The 16,297-nt window shown below is 41.1% G+C and overlaps 1 protein-coding gene across 1 annotated transcript in view; it reads right to left on the bottom strand.

The window, feature by feature from the left end:
- Positions 1 to 9,094: 9,094 nt before the first annotated feature.
- tnfrsf21 (tumor necrosis factor receptor superfamily, member 21) overlaps positions 9,095 to 16,297 on the bottom strand; it is a 48,418-nt gene continuing 41,215 nt past the window's right edge. The window contains exons 5-6 of the mRNA XM_084001159.1: positions 13,946 to 14,225; positions 9,095 to 11,653 (exon numbers count right to left, since the gene is read on the bottom strand). Of these exons, the coding sequence (XP_083857285.1) occupies positions 11,424 to 11,653; positions 13,946 to 14,225 (510 nt within the window). The 3' untranslated portion in view covers positions 9,095 to 11,423. The remainder of the gene's footprint in view (positions 11,654 to 13,945; positions 14,226 to 16,297) is intronic.

A 16,297-nucleotide genomic window follows, 5' to 3' on the forward strand; every position in this document is an offset into this window, starting at 1 on the left:
ACTGTTTGTGACAGATCAGTGACAGGAAGAGTGACAGCACCATTAAGTTCACCTTCCTTGAATCACTTCACTTGAGAAGTGATGGACAGGAGGAATCTGTTGTCGATGGCTGACTGGTAAATTTTTTAACCCTTCGTCTGCTTTGTGTCTGTAAACTGCCCTCAGGCAAGACCCCCACCCCCTCCCCCAACCCCCTCATCTGTTCTTATTTTTGTGTTTGGTCAATCTCAGCAACAGACTCCATGGCTGCACGGATGCTGTTCACAGTGACAATGACACATAACAAAGAGAAACACAAACATCACTCAACAACTTGTTTCACAGGTTTGTCAGCAATTCCAGTAATAATCTGAGACTTGACCTTCCTGTCATCGTCGCTACTTAAACCCAGACCTTTGAAACCATTTCTGGGTCTGCTGGTGAAACTGGACACCAGTGCAGTCATGTGGCTGATCTGCTGTCTTGGCAGGTGACGTTCCAGGGAGTCAGAAGTCATGTGTAAAAACTGCTGTTGAGTTATAGCTGTCACATTTTTCTTGTTTTTATTATTATTTTATTTATTTATTTATTCATTTGTTACTGTTATTATGACCAATATTACTATTATTATTATTTTTCACCAATTTTCTTTTTCATCATTATTATGATCACCATTTATATAATATAACTGACTTACACACAGGGCCGGCTCTTGGCATAGGCGATATAGGCGGTCGCCTAGGGCGCCAACTGCTGGAGGGGCGCCGCCAGTCAAGGGGGGGAAAAAAAATTATGATAATAATAATAATTTATGTCTACTGGCGCCCCCTAACTTAGTGTTTTCTGTGTAGAAAAACCCCCAAAACAAATAAATAAACATTGACAAACATGTTCCTAAATTGTGTATAGTCACACACACAGCAGATAGGCTAGCTGTCTGCAGCAGGAATGCTCTCAAGCCGTTTTCTTGTTAGAAACGCTGCATTTTTAATTAGATGTGTGGATAGGCTACTTGGTTGCATTAATCCTCAGAGTTGGCACAAATGCTGGCGCTTTTGCGCGACCGTCTCGATATGTTTTTTGTTTGTTTGTTTTTTTCATATTTCGGTCATTTACGCAGTAGAGATGCGGGAGAGAGAGAGAGAGAGAGAAGCAGTGAGGATGACGACGGTGCTTCAGAGGCTGAAAGTTCTGACTCATTTGATGAGGAAGATTATGAAAAAAGAAGAGAGAGTAGAGACTTCAGCCTGCTCAGACAGCAGGGCCAGTGGGCCACAGCTCCAGATCAGCTCCAGCTCTGTATTCACACCTGCTGAGCTCTCAAACTAGTTTTTTTTTACCTCTCAAACAGTACCACAGTGACAACACATATAGGGTACATTATATAGGCTAAATATTGTACATTTTGTGTGTTTTTTGTCTAGTTGATATTTGGAGGAATGTTCTCATTTGGGGCTACACACATCTCATGAAGTTTGAAATGTAACATGAAGTCAATATTTAGCTTCTTTTATCCCACATTTGAGACATTTGGTGAGAATGACAGTTAGGCCTAACATTTATGCACAAAATTTCATTTTTTTCTACACTTATCTTATAGCCTTATATCATACAGTATATCCCACTGCTTTTGTGAAGCCCAGGCTTTCGTATACCCATTTCAAGCACCACAACAGTTTGTTCTCATGATTGTGAAGAGGCAATTTTTTTTCATGTCTTCACCCAGGATTTACTCAATGCAATTTTACTGATTGTATGTGTAAGTTGTGTATCTCAGGGTCAGAGGGGACATAGAGATACACTGCTATGTTATCGTTATGATCATTATGATCATTGTTGGGGAGGCGCCTGAGAGTAATCTCGCCTAGGGCACCAAAATGGCTAGAGCCGGCCCTGCTTACACACACACACACACACACACACACACACACACACACACACACACACACACACACACACACACACACACACACACACACACACACACACACACACACACACACACACACACACACACACACACACACACCTTATTTCACATTTTATGTACACATCGATGTAAGCCATCAATGCATGTTCACTGTGTTGTCTGTTGTGTTTTTCTCACAATAAAAAAAGAAAAAAAAGAAGTCATGTGTAAACAGATGGAACAATTATACTGATGTTTTTTTCTACTTCTACTTGTTCTTATTTTAATAATTGTTTATTGCTATAGGGTCTACTATGCTGCTGTCCAGACGAACATTTTGTTCCTTCATGTTTTGAACATGTTGAATGACAATAAACTGAGCTGAACTGAATGACGAGAATACGCGAATAACAAGAGTAACAAGGACTGTCAAATGTTTGCCAGAGGACATTACAAACATCCAGGCATGCCATACCTTCTACTGTGGACTGCACATCTGAGACTTCCATTACTGAGTCAGTGTGGTTGTGTTAACAGTGAGTTGTGTGCAGCCTTGTTTCAAGTTTTGGTGAAGTGATAGGAGTGTTTAACAGGTGAGAAAAAAAACTAATCTCAAGCCCTCACACATAACTTAAGTGGCCCTCAGATGTTTGGCAGCCGGAAGGTGGTTCCACTATGATTCTAAAAATCAGATATTCAAGGGGAAAGATATTTCTGAGATCTGTCTGTAATCGAAGTTCCTTGCTGCACAAGGAAGTTGGCAATGAGATGAAGGAGGATTTTTATCAAGTGTAGCCTCCTTGTAGACAAACAAGGAACGTAAACTGGTTGTGCATTTCCCCAACTCTTAATCTCTAGAATAGTTGGCAACACCAGCACTGATAAAATACCTCGTAGAGAGCCTGTAGCACACAACTGCTCTGTGATCAATATAAGCACCGGTACTAACAACTGCAGTCATGTTTGCAGCACTGCTTGGATGTAATACGAGGGTTTAGGTGTAGAACTACATCCAGTAAGTGTGTACTTACCACTGGCAAAGTCTGTTATCAATAGGAACAGCTACAGTTTGCTATCAAATCTGTATGTTTAATGTTTGCTTTCTATTCTTCCTTGCTCTCTAATCACACAGTCTCCCTCAGCCCAACAATGCCTGTAGTTGTGGATTATAAATATAAGAAGTCAAATTCAGTTGAGTTCCCTTATACCTTACAAAATTTGCAGCAATGTCCAGTTTCCCAAATGTTATCACTATGAATGGCCACACTCATATTCCTACTGCTAAGGGTGCGTGTAAACAGAAATCACATGCACATTCAACAAAATGTGTGTGGAATATGAGACTCTAAACCTGGTCCTGTCATGTGGCACAGTGGCTCAACACGAGACTCTTTACTTCTGGCACACAGCTGTGTAGGGAATAGATAGCAAGTGTGTGGGTGGCAGGTTCATGTTAAGTTAGTAAATCACTGTAACATTTAATCCTGATGTGTCATTACTCTCTGTTATAAACTGCAGATTATATATTAAAAAAATAAAAATAAATAAATAAATAATAATAATAATAATAATAATAATAATAATAATAATAATAATAATAATAATAATAATAATAATAATAATAATAAACCAAATTTATATAACACCTTTCAAAACAAATGTTAAAAAGTGCTGTACAACAAAGTGACAATAAAATGACAAACAGAACAATTAAATAAAATCAGGAAAAGCTTTCCAATAAAAATTAGTTTTAAGGCGTGATTTAAAACATAACACTGAAGAAGTTGACCTATGTCCTCCGGCAGATCATTCCAGAGCCTTGGGGCCCGGACTGAGAATCCTTAGCCCCCCTTTGTCGTCAGCCGGGCCCCAGGGACAGCTAAAAACCTTTATCTGAGGATCGCAGTGTGCGAGCAGTAGTGTGAAAAGATAAAAGTTCTGTGATATATACAAGACTAAGACTGTTGAGTGCTTTAAAAGTACTCAACAAGATCTTAAAATCAATCCTAAAACGTATAGCGTGATGTGCTCATGTTTCTTAGTTCTAGTTAAAAGCCTGGCTGCAGTATTCTGCACCAACTGGAGCCTGTCCAAGGATTTCTGATGCTGTTCAAAGCTTAAAGGGACAATGAGGAGTTTCTATTTGGTTATAAAAAAGTCTCACGTTAATGTGGATGAATCTACGCTACCCACACTTGTTAATGGCTCCATTTTCGATAAATATATTGTTTTGTCTCTATCGTTATTTTGATATTTTAATTAGTGGCGGAAACGCTGGGCGAGCCGACCAGCGTTTCCTTACTTTCGGTTTTGCGGACGCTGCCCGGCGAGTCATGAGAATAACGCCGCCGAATCGCCGTTTATGGTCGGAACTACGGCGGTATCTGATCGTCTTCGAACCTCTGACTTTAATTCTTGATGAATGAAAACATTCTTGGCAAGACGTCTATCTTGCGCCGGTCCAAGAATTTCACCATGCGAGTGGAGGCTCATGGTAAATGTAGTGTGAGAACACTTCGCTTTCCAAAACTCCTCGTTGTCCCTTTAAGTTGCTATCAAACCACGTTTTTTTAGTGGAGGGTTTGACACTATCCACTAACGGCCCAGCAGATGACAGAATTTGTTTAGTGGGACCCAGATACAAGAACCTCAGTTTTGCTGTCATTAAGCTGAAGAAAAATGTGTGACATCCAGTCTTTGACAGCAGTGATACAGTCTAATAAAGCACTCAACTTCTCAGGGTCAGCGGCATTTACGGGCAGGTACAGCTGAGTATCGTTAGAATAAAAATGAAAAGACATACCATGTTTTTGTATTACTGTGCCCCAGGGGAAGCAATGAAGCATGTATAATAAAAATAAAATTGGTCCCAAAACAGACCCCTGAGGCACGCCGTACTTCAGTGAGGTGAAGAAGGACATGTAATTATTTGCTGCGACACAGAACATTCTATTTGAAAACCACTTCAAAGCTGTACCTGACACCCACCCAGTGCCTCAGATCACTGGCTCACCCAGAAGGCAATGTCTCACGATCAGTCACCTAAGCAAGGGTCATCCCAGGGTCAGACATGTTAGGGGCTTGCAGGGAAGTGAATTCATTCTAAGAACATGAAGACCACATGTCCCTCATCTACCCTTCTGCTTTTAGGAAGACACCATTGTGCTAGCCTGAGAGCAACGTTTTGTCAGTTCATCCATGCAGTAACATCTGTGTATAGAAGGACTACACATAACAACTGAACATGATAACAAGATTCGATGGCTGTTCTTTGGAAAATACCTTTGCAGATCTAACCTGCTGTTATGCTAGACATGTAGACTAATGTAGATAGAGATAACTGATTTAACTAGAAACTGAGACAACCTGTCTGTAGAGGTGTCTTCCTCATAGCAAACAGACCAGGTGCCATGTTAATGACATCGCCAAAGTGAGGGTTACTGGTTGCATGAGTTCAAATAGAAATCAAATAGCTAAAACGCTCAACTATATCATTAACAGATTTGATTTACTATCAAAGAACCCCCATTCATTAACTTCTATTTAAATCAGTTGGGACAGGTAAGTTATTCATAGTGGAACAATGGCCTCCTTCAACATGGCTGCTAGGGGATACGTTACATTACGCCCTCTATTCTACTCGCTTAAATAACAAGTCCTTTGTAAACTGTTGGGATGAGACGCATCTTTGTGACTCCAACTTTCAGGAGGTATTTAGCCTGTTACAGAGACTCACACACTCACACACAGCATACTCACAGCACCATCCACATGTAGTGGAACCTTATTCAAAAACTGCACTGTTCACAGTTAGTGTAACTGGAGCCACCCTGACCTTCATTGTGTGGCGTTACATGACAGAGTGACAGATTAACAATTAGGAAGGAATACAGACTAAACATATAGGTGAAGGTGCATGTGAATGTGCATTTGCATGATTTACTGTGGGTGTGTCAATGTTCAGCAAGGTGTGGGTAGAGGTCACACCAGATTTCCTTTGTATTTCAAGCTATTTTTAGTTTGAGAGTGAAGAAGAAGGTTGAGATGGAAACATTATGAAATGAAAGTAGCACATCAAGTAAATTATCATTTGTCTGAGACAAAACACATGACATGACATGTGACGTGTGTGTATGTGCACACCTTCTTGTGTTGGACTTGGGCTTCAGTTTTTCTAGTTCTACGCAGACTTGGCTTCTCCGAGGTTAGCTCTGGCAGCTCTGTGCTGTGACACATCACCTGAAAGCAGTGTGACTGGACTTCTTTGCTCATTCAGGACTTCTCCTCAGCATAGATCCAGATTCCCTGCAACTGACAAGAGGCACCTTAAGGCTATGCTGTAGCAGTCTTTGTTATGGGTCTTTTCTTGGAAGGGGGATATGATGGTATCAGGAGGAGGGATATGTGGTCAGACTGGGTCATGGTGTCATCCTGTATCCCTGATTGATGTAGACCGTTTGCAGTGTAAGTTTTTTTTTTTTACCAATCAATGAGGGTAACTGCAGGTAGAATGCAGAAATGCTGGATTCTTATTTTTTTATTTCTTTATTTAGACACAAAGACAAACAGATACACAAGATGCCATAAATCCAGTACATGCAATGTATTTTTTTTCTCTTTTGGTGTCCAACTTTTTAAACTGAACACTCCCCACTACTACAGTAGGGCCCTATAAAGGCAAAGTGCAGTATCTGTAAAAAATGCCAAACTGAGAAAAACAGCGAAAAAAAAAGAATTGAAAAAAACAGCGAAAAAAAAAGAATACTGGCCCTACAAAGGCAAAGTGCACTATCTGCATTTTTTCAATTCTTTTTTTTTTTTTACCAATCAATCCAGAGTTATTGGGCTTTTTATTTTGCTGTCCATCAAAAAAAGCACTGTGAAACCAAGGCAAAGTGCAGTATCTGCACCAAAACCAAGGCAAAAGTGCAGTACCTGCCATAAAAGTGTCAAATTGGTCAGAAAGACAAACTACAAAATACATGTAATTCAGTCCACCTTTATCTAATTAATTATAGACTTGGTAGTTATTCATAATTTGATGCTTAAACCTGACAATGAAAAACATAAAACGCTGTTTTTCTCAGTTTGGCATTTTTTACAGATACTGCACTTTGCCTTTATAGGGCCCTACTGTAGTAGTGGGGAGTGTTCAGTTTAAAAAGTTGGACACCAAAAGAGAAAAAAAATACATTGCATGTACTGGATTTATGGCATCTTGTGTATCTGTTTGTCTTTGTGTCTAAATAAAGAAATAAAAAAATAAGAATCCAGCATTTCTGCATTCTACCTGCAGGTATGCGACATGATATACATAGTAATGTAGGGAGTGAAAAGGTCACAATTGGGCTACACTGTAGGTTGCATGTAGCAGCAGTATCACGTAGTGAAGGTACAATAGAGGCAATAGGCATGGTATTAAAATAGATGACTTATATTTAAAGCAGAAGTAAGCGGAATATTTGTGTTAATATAAGTCTTAAATAGTTCTATCTTCCGACGGCAATCAATTACATAGAGTGTTTGGTCTGAAACACGGGTCTGTCAGTCACTTTGCTCTGCTGTAAGCCGAGGAGAAAACTTTCATTTTATTTCCTTGTATCCTACAACCTTTATCCAATGAGGAGAGAGAACGGCATAAAGGGGCGGTCCTCTCTGTGTGTGCAGCCAAGGGATGCGCGTGAATGTGGTGATGTAGGGACGAGGGCGGGGACTGCTAACTCCATCTGCTGACAGGAAGTTAGACAAAACCACCGGATCGCTTACTTCTGCTTTAATCATTAACAGGTTAAGCCCACTTTTAGGTATTCAGTGTTGTTACAAAACCTAGCCTTGGAATCTGGCCTTGTAGCTTGGTATGAGGATGTGAGTATTTTCAGTTTTTTCATAAAGGGGGTTGAACCACATGCATCAACTACAGCACTTCACATCCTCCTTAACAACTGATTTATTAGTCTTGTTAGATTTTGTCTGCACTTCTTTACCTCTCTCTCTCTCCTCTTCTTCAATCCAACCAGTCGAGGCAGATGGTCGCTCTCCTCGAGTCGGGTTCTGCTTGTGGCTTTGGCCTCTTAAAAAGAAAGATTTTCACAATACTGCACAAATCTACCTCACACACCAATAATATACGGAGGTAATTCAGGATTCTTACCCCACACAGACAGACTGGAGCATGGTGGACTCCCTAGCTGGCACACAACCCACTCACTGTATGAAGAAATTCTGAGAGAGGATGTTAACGTTTAAAATGATAATAATCCAAAACAAAATGATTCAATCTCTCTAGCTGTCCCCCAGGTGTGTCTCATTACTGGCTAATGAGGAGTCAGACTTTACCCATGAGTGATGACGTCAGCTCAGCCCTTCAAATCTCCCCTACAGCCAACATGTGAGAAAAGTTGGCGAAATACACACAGCTTGACACATCTTGTCAATTTTACAACTTCACCGCTGGCTTTAGCGAGAAAGCTGTTAACTTCCTGTTTCTACAGCCTCTCCTCGTACTTCAGTAGAGGTCTGGAGACAAAACTAATCCCACCAGTCACTCGTCTTCAGCCTCAAGTTGGCGCCAATATTTAAAGTAAAAAGCACGTCGCAGTGGTCAGCAGCAAGTAGAACTAGAGTGTGCTGGAATAAGAGAGACCCATTGAGTCCCGTGTTAAGCCTCATGCGCCCCTAGTGGCAGGATATGGGTATTGCAAAAGCGCCCAGAAAACCCATTCACTCCAATACGTGTTGTCCACTTGCTTGTAAATTGATGAAAACAGCCGTGTTTTTGTTTTTAGGTGTCTTGGTCATATCAAATTATACTTATAATTTGTTTATTAAATGTAGATTGAAACATTAATGTAGACAACTGTTTTTGTTGTTGTTGTTGTTGCTGTTGTTGTTGTTGTTGTTTTTACTCGCCTAGTGTAACCGCTCTCTTTACTGTACTTCAATGGGCTAGGCAGGATTTGTTTTATAAACCAAAACATTTACTTGTTTTCTTTCCAAAACAAATCCTGCCTACCCCAGCTTTAACTCAGAAAGATTAAAGTAGCTAAAATATGCTCTTCAATGTGCAATTAACTTTAAGATAGGTATAATGACTGAGTAAAGGAAACTAAGTCAGGAAAAGTGTTATTTTACAGTGTAGGTTTACATCACACAAAAATAGTAAGTGACAACCACAGAAAGCTTTATGACAAATGTTTTGAGCTTTAATTGGTTGATTTTAAGAGGTTACATAGTAGTAAACATACTGGTTATATGTGTGAAATTTGATGAAATCATCCACTCGAGCCACATTTGCATTTCACATCTCAACTTCATCCTCTCAGGCTTCCCTTAGAAAACAAAAAGCTCACAGCCTGCCATTTGAGCCTCCACAGCACAGTGGAGAGCAAGCTCACACATCCTCCTCCTCCTCCTCCTCCTGATCATCATATCATCATGACCACCACAGCAGCGCAGCCTCCACTCCTCTTCATTCAGTCTGGAATACTTTAAATAGTCTTTAGTCTGGGGGTCAGGTCCCCCCCTGTTGTCAGGCTAACCGGTGAGAGTTCACATCTAGCACCACAGTAGCTTTGTTAGTAACTGGCTTGGTGAAAACAAAGTCCATCATTTGCTGCTCTCATGGTGCCTGAAAACATCTCCGAACCGTGATGAGTTGTTTTTTGTTTTTTTTTTGTTTCTTTTTTGGTGGAGCTTTTCAGTCTTGTTATTTTAAGAATGTCGAACATGGAAGGAACTGAAAGTACATTATTTCTTCCTCGTTTAAATCAAGTAACACAAGTAGACTTCAAGTAGAATAGAGTATGGAGTATGGATATCTTACATCCCAGCCGGGTCATCTTGCAATGCCAAGCTGGGGGTGAATACATCTGAATGCCCGTGAAAACATGAGATACAAGTCAAAATGCTAACAAAGAGGTGCTACAATAACATAATAAATCAACCTAAATGTAGAAAACATTACAACAGAATCAAATGTTAGTGAACAGCATTTTCAAATTAAAGAAAGACAAAGTGAAGGACACAGAAAAATACATGTCTGCATCCCCAATAGAAAATAGAATTAGTGCATCAATGTTACATTTCAATATTAGAGCATGTAGCAACATACGACAGCATGAAATAACTCACTTGTACTCTATTATCTTTTTTCTTCACCATAGCACTGAAACACTCAGTGAACCATTTGCATCTGATCGCAAATCACACTGACACAAAGCTCCAAAAACAAAAAGAAAAACAGATGAAGAACACTTAATCAACGCTACATTTGTTGAGGCGTACAGGGATAGCTAGCGCAGATCTGAATGTGCGTACTGGTAGAAGTATTTATTGAATACTACCCATGAGTCTGACAGTGACAGAGCCTCCAAAGCAACATAGTATCTAAACCATGTTAGATATATGTCTTTGGCTCTGTAGGGGCAGGCTGGGGCAGCACTGCTGTACCATTATTTTGGAGCAAACAGTTCAAGGAAAAGCCATATATCATAAAATCAGGTAAAGTAAATATTACTCCTGCGTTGTAATATTGTACAATATTGACATTTTTATTCTAATGTTTTTGATATATGGCTTTGGTTCCAGGGCAGCAGGGCTGCTGCTCTCCAATTTAATGATGCCACCTGCTGGTCTGACAGAGTGGTAGCAAACAGACCCACAGATGACCTGTTCCAGGTACAGCTGGAGGACTGGAAGTAAAAAAAAAAGGTGAAAAAAGGGACATTGAGTTCAGGCACGTGATTTGTGGGTCAGTTCAACATATCTGTGAATGTGTACAAGAACCTTAAACCCCTTATAAGATTAACACCAGTGTCATGTAGAGATATAGCTTATTTACTATCATCTGTGTGTCATTTACTTTCTTGCAATCACTGTCGTGTCATTTTGAATTTCATATCCTCACACTGAAATCATGTTAAAGGCAAGAAGAGCCTGAATCGATTGGCACAACCAAAAAAAACAACAACGGTATTATCCTTTAAACGTGAAGGCATTGGCCAGTTAGGATAAAGAAAGTGCTCATACATATTCAGCTCCTTTGTCAACCCAGCATTTTCTAAGTTTGGAGACTCTGAAGCCTCAGTGTTAAGGTCATGATACTGTTGTGTAATACCACCTTAGACAAGGCTTAACATACTCAAGAAAGTGACAAAGTACACACCATTGTGACACTCAAAATGCTCTCAATACATTGATTGTTGACCCTGTATCGTGGTAGAGGATGGAGGTGTTCAGAAGGAGTAATAGTGTGCACACACAAGACAACAGAGGAGGGAGACTGGAAGGTTAATAGGAGTAAAGTACCAGTTTAGATTAGAAAGAGTCACTGAAGGGAGGTGCCACCTCATCTACCACACCCAGGTCAAATCTTGAGAAAACCACAGGGTGAGTCAGACGCCGTCAGATCAAACATCAACCCAAGCTTAACGAGAACAGAACCAGATCTGACTCATCCCTCCTTCCTTAGACTTTTCTTTGTGAAATCCTGTGCTGATTCTCCGCTGCATGGTTTCTTCCTCCTCTTTGTACCAGGCTACAACAGGTCTGGGAGGTGGCTGTAGACCGAGTCCAGCAGCGTCTGGCTGGCCTCCTGACTCTTGACCCCTGCTATCTCAAAAAGCCGATCCAGCTTGTCCTCAGCAGCCGGGATCTCCTCGATGACGTGCAGCTCTTCGGGGTTCAGGATGTGCAGCATGTCGTCGAAGATGGGCTGCAGGTCGCATGGGTCCAGACGCACCTGCCGCAGCACAGTGTCTTTCTTCTCTGGAGGGGAAACATGAGAGGAGGAGCTGTTATTGCAGGTATCTAGAAGCTTCTCCTGTCAACCATTCATGTTTCATCATATAGTTTATAAACAAAACAGTTTATAAACTATAAACTGTTTGAACATAGTGGTGCATTTAGTTGATAAAGAGCCTGGTGCTTTCTATAAGGAAAGTGAATACAGGACTGACAGGCTATTTTGAATTAGCTTTGAAACAGCTTAGTTCATTGTATAATTTTGAATAACTTTTTCAAATTTTTGGAGAGTAACAGAATTTGTACAATATTGTTGTGTGGCTTAGGAAATGCAAGTATTAGTGCTCATATACACACCAACGTTTCTAAAAGACAGCAGCAATAAATCTCAGTTTCAGGCTTTGTGAGAAATGTGATGAGAAACTGTATCAACGAATCTCAAAACAATTTTCTATAAATTATTTTTCATGTTTCAATTCCAGGGTAATACCCAGACAGACCACATGAGGGCAGCAAACACTCACACATCCAGGTTTGCACTGAGTGCACTGTTGTCACATCATTTTCAATGAGCAGTACACACATTACTAAGAGTCTGGATAACTTGCCAAGTCTGCAAACAATGTGAAACTGCTGATACTCAGCATCCACACAAGGCACTGGCAACAAACCGGCCTCTCTGCTCTGAGAATAATGATGTGTCTGGCTACTAGAAATGGCCCTGTCAGATAGAAATGTGGGACATGTGGGAGTGAGTCTGATAAAGAATTATTTTTAAAGTTACTTTGGGGATTATAAAAAAAACCTATTAATAGAATCTCTTTTATCTACATTAAACAGGCCTTGGATTTCACAACTGATGCTTCATAAAAAACAGCATCAGGTAACAGGTCACTCGCTATGCTGAAAGCTGCCATGACACCTGCGGCATTTAAAACACAGTTGTTGCTACTGACAAGAAGAAAGAAAAGCTACAGCTGCTTTACACAAGGCTTTATATTAATGTGAAACTACAAGACTGACCTGGCAGTAAAATAACTGGTGCAGAAACATTGTGATTTTACTCAGTGAGACTATACTGTGGTCCATTCATGTGACAAGTGATGTGCATCTTAATCAATTCTTCAATATTAAACTGTCTGTATTTCAGCCAGTTGTTTCTGTCACTTTGGTACAGCATCATATAAAAACTACAACATGAAACTTATAATGTATGATATGTTGCACATTGTTGGAATTAGTCCTTAAATTGTCTTTTATTCTTACAAATGCTGATGTTTGTGTTTTGTAATCTTAAGAATATAAGTATAATTCAATAAGCAATTTGCAGACTGGTTTTAGCAATCAGTTTGGGCTAATCCAAAACCAAAACATTATCAATTTATCTTATTGCTCTGTTGGTTTTTGTGATTTACATTTTGGAATATGCTCTTTTTGCTGTTGTTTATAGAGTTTCCTCCAATTAGACAAGATTCAGGGCAGCTTAACCAGTTCCACTATACAAAACTGGCCTTTTTTTCATTTATTTGTGTGGGTTGCACAAGAATTATCTGGAGGTGTTACTAGTTAAAGTTAAAGGGATAGTTCAACATTTTGGCAAATTTGTCTATTGCCATAATCCCTATTGCCATAGGACTAGGTTCATTACCTTTAATTATCAGTGCATGTTGTTTTGAGATCTGTGGGGCAGAAACTATTATCAAACTCATCAAATGCACAATCCAACAACTCCAAAACGCTCTGGTGGACAAGTTGTGACCTGCACATTCACCACGCTATGAGATAATAACAGAACGTTACCAGACAGAGTTGTTTTTAAGGCAAATGCGTAGCCGGAACTACATTCCAGACACGACTACTGGGTGGAGTGATTTTAAAAGCGCAAGTAGTTCCGAGTATTTGCTTCAAGTGTTGTAATGTTACATAATTATAGGCTACATGACTATCTCATAGCGTGGTGAGAGCGTTTGAGTTGTTGGATTGTGTATTTGATGAGTTTGATGAGGGACAGGGGACCTGGACCGTTCACCTCCATTGTGTTCACTGAGCAGCTCACGTCTCTGCCCCGCCCATCTCAAAACAACATGCACCGATAATTAAAGGTAATGAACCTACTGCTATGACTATAGGGATTATGGCAATAGGCAAATTTGCCAAAATGTTGAACTACCCTTTAAGGTGGATCCGATTGCTGCAGCTTCATACTCCTGCTACGATACATAGATATGTTTAGGCTAGTAACTTTTTCTGCTTAAATTGAAAGTGAAATGTCTGTGATGAAGTGGCTGAAAGTGAAGGTGGGGGCGGCTGTCTCACCTTTGGTAATGAAGGAGCCATTCCTGCTGAGGGCCGAGTCCTTGCTGGAGGTGGAGTCACAGCGCAGCAGAGGCTCTGATTCGTCGGGGAAGAAGCCCTTGGTGCGGTCCACCGGCGACTGCTCCACGCCGATGCCACTGGCCCCGCCCACGCTGCCGCCGCTGCTGCTGCCGCCGCTGCTGCTGCCGCCGCCGACACTGCTGGGAGACTCCAGCGCCTTGTGGATGGGACTGAGGCTTTGGCTTACATTCACTGAGGTCATCAGCTGGTTGATGTCAAACTGTGGGGGGAGATGGAGAGAGGAAGAGGAGGGGGCAAGATGGGAGGAAAACATGAGTGTTGAAACAAACCAGGGCTCAAACACAGACACAGTACTGTATCTCCCTGACACCTCTACTCTTTCAACTCCTCCCTCCTCATTCTTTCTTACCATGTTTGTATCCTCCTCTTTCTACTCATTTATTTCTGTTCTGTCATAATATTTATTTTATAATTTACGAACTCAAAAGATGAGTTACCTGTCTTAGGGCAGGCTGGGGTGCAGCAGAGATACAGCAGATGTTTCTATGGTCAATCTAGTTTATTAAAATTAAATTAAATTAAAATATGGCATGGTCAGACTGTATGAGAGCTTAATATGAACTCTCTATAGATTTGACTCTGATTTGACTTAAAGTTTTAGAACACCGGAGCGCAGCCACGAGCTGCTCAGAGCTACGCTACGGAGGCTAACGGGATTTCTTGGTTTCCCTCATTAAACTCATCAAATACACAATCCAACAACTCCAAAACGCTCTGGTGGACAAGTTGTGACCTGCACATTCACCACACTATGAGATAATAACACAACGTTACCAGGCAGAGTTGTTTTCGACATGCTTGCTGAAAAACATGACATGCTTTGCATGAATTTCCCTCTAAAACAACTCTGTGTGGTAACGTTGTGTTATTATCTCATAGCGTGGTGAATGTGCAGGTCACAACTTGTCCACCAGAGCGTTGTGGAGTTGTTGGATTGTGTATTTGATCAGTTTGATGAGGGAAACCAAGAAATCTCATTAGCCTCCGTAGCGTAGCTCTGAGCAGCTCACGGCTCTGCTCCGCCGTTCTAAAAATAGCTTGCACCGACAAATAAAGGTAACGAACCTACTGCTATGACTATAGGGATTATGGCAATGGGCCAATTTGCCAAAATGTTGAACTATCCCTTTAAGCCAAAACTATGATGTGTGATGTCATCATGACCTTCACCTTTGACCCCCCAAAATCTTCTGAGTTTCTCTTTAGGTCCTAACAGATGTTTTTGTGCTAAATTCCCTCCAGACGTTACTGACATGTGCAGTGGTTGAACACATCTCTGTTATTTTCATCGTTCCTTCTTCATCTGTTCGTCCTCTCATTAACTTTCATCTGCTTTTCTCTCTCTGCCCCATTTGGTCTCAGTTACTCCCCTGCTCTCTTCATCCTCCTGTCTCTTCTCTCTTTCTATCGCTGCTCCCATCTTCCCCCTCCCCCTTCCCTTCCTCCCTCCCTCCCTCCCTCTCTCTCTCCCTCTTTGGTGTGGTAATGAACCTGTGGTTTGAACCAGTAGCGACTGGTTTGGCGATGAGATCATGAGAGCATGTCTTGTTTTTCTCAGCGTGAACCCACTCGGGCCTAAAGGTCGCAGCAGCACAGAGGTCACTTCATTCAGCACACTCAGTGGAAAGGAAACAAAACAGAGCTGAGGGACAAACTGGACCAACCAAAAACAAACAAACAAACAAAACCATGGAAATGTAACTGGGCCAAAGACTTTTGCTTTTTTAAAAGAAAATCCATTTTCATGCAGCGGGGGTTTCAATTTGTTCTGATGGGTTTCTATTCAGTTCAGTATTGGCCTGATTGCACCAACAGGACGTGACACACAAACCCCCGGCGCTCTTCTCCTTCTCCTGTGTTTTTCTTTCTCCCCTGGCTAACATCTGGGTCACTGGGCTGCAGCGTGACACCACTTGCGTGACTCTGACGGAACAAACACGCACTGTCTCGCTCACAAAGGCGCGCATACATACGTGCACCGCAGCGCGCCGTGGACACATGTGCAACACTGTGACAACGACACGCCGCCGTTCACACAGCAGCAGCAGCAGCAGATGCACCTGGAACCTTTTCCTTTTTTTTTAAGAGCAGATGCACAACAAAGTAAAACACAGACCCATGAGGGGTGACAGATTTAGCAGCCTCGGGGGAACAGGATGTCAACACATATGTGTGACACACACTCAACAGAATTACACAACCTGACCTGATATCCAACTTAGAGGTGCAGATGTTAACTCTGACTTCACAGTGTCATAAAGTTTATTTTAT

The sequence above is a fragment of the Trachurus trachurus genome (genome assembly GCF_905171665.1).
Source record: "Trachurus trachurus genome assembly, chromosome: 24".
Lineage (NCBI taxonomy): Eukaryota > Metazoa > Chordata > Actinopteri > Carangiformes > Carangidae > Trachurus > Trachurus trachurus.